At 31.1% G+C, this 5,803-nt stretch overlaps 1 protein-coding gene across 1 annotated transcript; it reads right to left on the bottom strand.

The window, feature by feature from the left end:
- Positions 1-1,553: 1,553 nt before the first annotated feature.
- LOC132737938 (ovoinhibitor-like) lies at positions 1,554-3,794 on the bottom strand. The gene is made up of 4 exons (XM_060725317.1): positions 3,659-3,794; positions 3,142-3,254; positions 2,570-2,744; positions 1,554-1,687 (listed from the first exon to the last, which is right to left on the bottom strand). Exons 1-4 carry the CDS (start codon positions 3,792-3,794, stop codon positions 1,620-1,622), a joined length of 492 nt encoding a protein of 163 aa, XP_060581300.1. The 3' UTR covers positions 1,554-1,619.
- Between the last annotated feature and the right edge of the window lie 2,009 nt (positions 3,795-5,803).

Below are 5,803 nucleotides of genomic sequence, written 5' to 3'. Positions count from 1 at the left end.
TATCTTTAAAACTTCATTAAATGCCGTTTTTTTTAAAAAAACATTTTAAACATTAAAATTTTTGGCTGCTAGGCCGCCAGGCCGCTGGGCCGCCAACTTCACAAAATGACAAAAAAAAAAAAATCTCTGAAAGTGATTTTTTCTTTAGATATATCGTTTAAATAACAAAAATTATCTTTAAAATTCATTTAAATGCGTTTTATTGTTAAAAAAAACATTTTTACAACATTAAAATTTTTGGCTTGCTAGGCGCCGCCAGGCCGCCAGGGCCGCTGGGGCCGCCAACTTCACCCCGCTAGGCCGCCAGGCCGCTGGCCGCCAACTTCACGCCGCTAGGCCGCCAGGCCGCTAGGCCGCCAACTTCACGCCCCCAGGCCGCTAGGCCGCCAGGGCCGCCCAACTTCACACATCTACCAAGGTGACCGGGCGAGTACCCTTCGAAAACCTTCAAAATCGTTTCTCTCCGATCTTGGCCGGTTCCTGCTTGTAATGCGACGTAGGCATAAGCAAAGTGTAATGTGAAGCAGCCTTTCTTAATGATCTGGTTTTTCATATTTTGAAAATGATACATGTATCATGATGTGCGCTTGTACACTTAAACTATAAATTAAGCAATAAAGAGTAACTTTTACTTTACTTACATTTGACTATGACATGTATAAATTATATGTAATGTTCTTGAAAATAGTAGTCTCATCAGCGTCTAATATAAATAAAATAACAGAACAACCCTTTCTGGGGGAGTATTGGATATATTTCATTCATTAAAAGATGATTTTTGAAATATTTTAAACATAAATAATCCTGTTGAAACATTAAACATTGAAACAAAATCAAATATCTACGGTAACTGTATACGTCCAACAGCTAAATAATTACTTTAAAAACATAAATGGAATATTAGGCCACATAAAAACTATAAAAAACAAAGCTTCATATTTAAAAAAACGTGTATGTGAGAATTTTTGTGCACAATATTCTTAACTGTTCTTTTTGAAAAAGGAACAGTGCCCTCAACTTGATTAAAAATATTACTTAGCCAATACCAAAATCAGGGAATTATGACAAAACGCCAGCCTTTGTAATGTTTAGGTATGTGTCTTACTTACATGCTCTTTGTGCTTTCATTGATTTTGAAAAGCATTTGATTCGGTCAGTAGAATCGATCTATTGAATAAAAAATAAAAGATAAAGGAAACTGCAACTTTAATAATTATTGAAAAAATGTAAATCAATCTCTTTATAACTACGTCAAATCTTATGAAAGGTACAACTGATAGGTTCCCAGTAAGACAATAATGTTGGCTTTCTTCAGTTCTATTGAATATCTATATTAATGATAAAAGTAGCAACAGTAGTTTTTTGAAGAATATGCAAATATTGCGAAAATTTTCTTTATTGTGATAAGATAGTATTAATGTCTGAGAATGAAGAAAATCTCCAGGTTATGCAACTGATGTTCTGCTAATGGTATGGTTGTAAATGTACTGTAGCATGTCAATTCACTTTAGCAATCCGTAGACGCTGAGGTCAAACTTAACATTTTAAACAACTTTTTCACAGAGACTATTTATTTGTTAGCATAACATACATAACAGAAGATGAATAATGTATTTAGATTATCCAAAGATTTCGGCTGATGTGCAACGCCCCTCGTGTAGCGCATACGTAACAAATGTGTTGGTTGCTGAAGACAGAAATATTGAAAATGAAAATATAGTAAAATATACACAATATAATTACAACGTTTCTTCAACACTATTATTAATCTAAAACACTCGAGAAATACGGGAAATAAACCATTCAAAGTTAACTTGATTCCCCAAAAGCATAGTGTACCTACATTTTTGCAGGGAAATTCGCATCTTCGTAATTATGCCCAATTAATATGATCATATCATATATGATACAGACGAAACAAAACGTTTGACGGATTTAGATAGGCCTTCTTTGAGCGATCGGCGAATCAAATGCTCGTCAATGTAATAAAGACGGTTTGAGTTAAAGCAAATATGATAAAAATTTAAAACAAAACTTTTTGTGACTAGATTTTCAAAGTCCTTTGAGAATTTAAGGAAAGTATGTCATATTGAATCGCAGTCATAAAATGTTGTTTTCGTTTTTAACCACAAAAAAATTATGAATATCTGAAAGTAAATGGAAAAAAGAACAAGTTACAATCTTACAGCAACTAAGAAATCTTAACTATTCTGTATAAAATGTAATTGTTAGATCAAGAAAATTTCTACTAAATATTAGCAGCTAATTAACTAATACATCTAATTTTCATCTTCAAAAGGACAGATGAAAAAAATGTATTATCATCAAGGTACAATATAACAAGACTACTTAAATGTCTAACAATCCAATAACTTTTAGATCTTATAAAAACTCTTTGATCCTTAACCTCAGTCGTCATGAAAGTGTCATATTACCCAATCGATGATTCCTTAGACAAAACAACGCATTTTTCACTCCAGCAACAAAATAAAATACAATGTGTAGAAAATGTTGTGTTGTGAGGTAACTATGTGTAGAATTAAAACAGTTGTCAGTACAGTATACTTACATAGATGGTGTGTTGCCAACAGGTAATTACATAAACCACATTCGTTAGAGAAAGTTCTGCCGTCCATAGCACATATAGGGCGATAATCTTTAGGACAGCCCTGCATGTGTGGATACATGTTGCCTCCCTCTATGGCCAAACCAGAGTTGGACATTATATACTTTGAACAATTTACCTAGAAACAATTCAAATAACAATTCAGTTATTTAAAAGAATGGGGGAACTGGTATTTGAAATATTTAAGTGTTAATTCATGTACATACATATGTTTAATTATGTAACATTTTGAAGTAAACATTTTTATCTTTAATGACAGTATTTATAAACGTTAATTTAAGAGCTTGGAGATGAAAAGCATGTATCTGTTGAACAAAGAGCTATATTCTATTATAACGTTTCCCAAGCGCCTTTCAAATGTTATAGATTATAAATCAATTGAAAAATATATGTGAAAACTTATTTATTGATGTAAATTACATCATTGTGTGTAATCTCAATAACCTTAAAATTACAGACATGAAATATTTTTGTCAAATCAAAAAATGAAAAATAAAGAGAAAGAGATAAATGACCATGACTAAGTTTGATGGATCAATTTGACATTCGCCAGTGTGTGCTACAGTCAGTGGGTCATACTTCATTTGTTCGTGTTGACACTGAGCTGCACGGAATTCACATGTACTATCTAAAATACGAATAGAAACATATTTTATTGTATGCGTATATTTATATTTTATACCATGTTAAAAGATCATGTTTTTAATGGGCCAACATGTTGATTTTCATATGTTTGTAAGATTCATTCCACGTGAACAGTTCCTTTTTTAATTATTTAGTTTTCTGGTCTTGTATTATTTTTTCCAGGAATCCTTGTGACAACATATTTTAAACCTTTGGACATGAACAGGGGAAATAACAATTCCCCTCGTTGTAAATCGACCGGCAAGATTTTGCCCCCTTGATATATATCTTGCATAAGGAAAGTGAAGTATTAAAACTCACATATATTTGATAACTTTATACTTTCACGTGCGACTACATCAGTAAGACAGTTTAACTTTGTATCAACATTTGTAAATCTAAACTTACCATATGTCCTATTATTTGAGCCACAAATTGCTTCAAATCCATCGCTAGTCCCAGTGATGGCGAGATTTGATGGGGGTATACATTTCGTTTGCATCACAAAATCACATGGTGTCTCTAATGTAACGGGATGCGCCATAACTAACTATAACTCAAAAGATCGCCAACTTTTTATTGCCTTACACTGGGCATTTCTGTACTCAATTGTGATTCTAAATAAAAACAAAAAAATTAAAATCATAAATACATGAATGTCTTCTTTTTTTTGTTTCTTTGTTTTTTTTTTGGAAGAGATGTTGTGTCAGAATAAACATTCTTATTTAACTATTTAACAACCGTAAATTCCAATCAAATCCTAATCTCGGTTTTCTTAATCAATAAAGTTAGTAACGAATAATGACATCAACTCTGTTTGTTCACCTGTTTTTACTATATCTAACATGTAGCACAACCAATATCCCTAAAGCATTTTAGCTACTTTAACTAAATCGAGTTTACCTCAACATTCTACAAAATATTTCATTCACTTAATAAATGTTAACATACTACAATACCATATGCACATGCTTGAAGTGCAGCTGTGCGTTTCTCGTCACAATGACTCACAATGCTTACCATAATAAGATAACGACCACCGCCTCCTGAATCAGGAACTGCGATATGCCAGTTGCATGCCCAAGCAGGAAAGTTATACCTGTTGAACAATGATGATGATCATACGCTTTGTTTATGTAAATAATAAATTGATAAGCAAATAAAATACAATATTCCGTTGTAAATATATGCACGATTCTCATTTAAAGCCCATTTAAGATGAATAGTAATATTTTCATATTTCAAAACTTCATTGATGTATTGTTTCAGTTCCACGTTTTTCTATGCAAATTAGACCGAACCATCTTTGGCTTCCTTTTTGTTTGCAATCACAGAGTTATAATGATTTAGTATTTGTATGACGTAAAATACAACTTTGTTACAATAATGCTGTTTCAGAACATTCACGTTAACACTGGTTCTACTCAGTAATAACATCTAAAAAGCTGAATTACAACATATAAAACCCATGTTTTATATTTTACAAAAATATTCTTTTAAGAGCTTTAAAGTGTCCTTTACCAAACTGCTTTCAATGTCCAATACATGACTTAAAACGGATACTTATGACAAAATCACCGTTAGGTAAAAACTTACTACAAAGAAAGGAATAATCATTTACAAGAAGAAAAAAACACTTTAATGACAGCGACTGATTACTTATAATTTGTCGCTTTGCGAAAAAGTTACCACTCTTATTAATTACAATATAATCTAAAAAAATAAATTAAAATATATTACTATCTATCTGTAACACGATTTTCCTGTTGTCATTGATTGTTTTATTCTTGAATATTATTGTAAAGGTCATAAGAAAACATTGTACTGTTTTCGCAATGTTTTAAGACCATAGTAAAATCTTACCAAATTCTTACAGTTTAGTCAACAAATGAAAACAGAACAATGAAAACAAAACATGTGCATTAATCCAAATACCTAAGTAAATTAAAACATTGACAGAAAACTAACAATAACTCTGTACATAAATGCCACAAATTTAAATAAAAGAAAAAATAACATACAGAATCTTAACTTAAGTGCAATTTTTCTCCACCAATAAATAACTAACTTCAAATTAAGAGGTTAACTATTACAGTAACTAGTATCAACTTAATATAACTGGTAAATAATAGAAGGATGCAGTGTAGGCACTAACAGCATTATTCCGATAATTTTCTATTTATGAAAAAAATTAACTAGTTAGTAACTACACTAGTAAATACGAACTAGTCAACACATAACTAAACTAGCTTAATTAGAGTTAACTACTACGTAACTATTTACCTTTTAAAACTATTATTATGATTTTATCTGAGCGAAAAATGCCACTATATAACTAGAATAGTAGGTTTAATGGTTATTAAAATTTGATTACTTGCATGTTTCTAAATTAACGTTACAGTCACGTGACATTTGTTTTTAACGCCTTTCTTAAAAATCTGTTTAAATGCAATTGTACTGTATTCTATTGTAAAAGGCAAATATTCTTTGATATCAGCTTTCTATTTTAAATTTTTCTTCTCTTTATTCTTTTGAAAGCTTAACGTTCAATAT

The sequence above is a fragment of the Ruditapes philippinarum genome, unplaced genomic scaffold (genome assembly GCF_026571515.1).
Source record: "Ruditapes philippinarum isolate M1 unplaced genomic scaffold, ASM2657151v2 ctg3939_1_1_1_1, whole genome shotgun sequence".
In the NCBI taxonomy this organism is placed as follows: Eukaryota; Metazoa; Mollusca; class Bivalvia; order Venerida; family Veneridae; genus Ruditapes; species Ruditapes philippinarum.
This window is presented reverse-complemented; position numbering and strand designations above follow the sequence as displayed.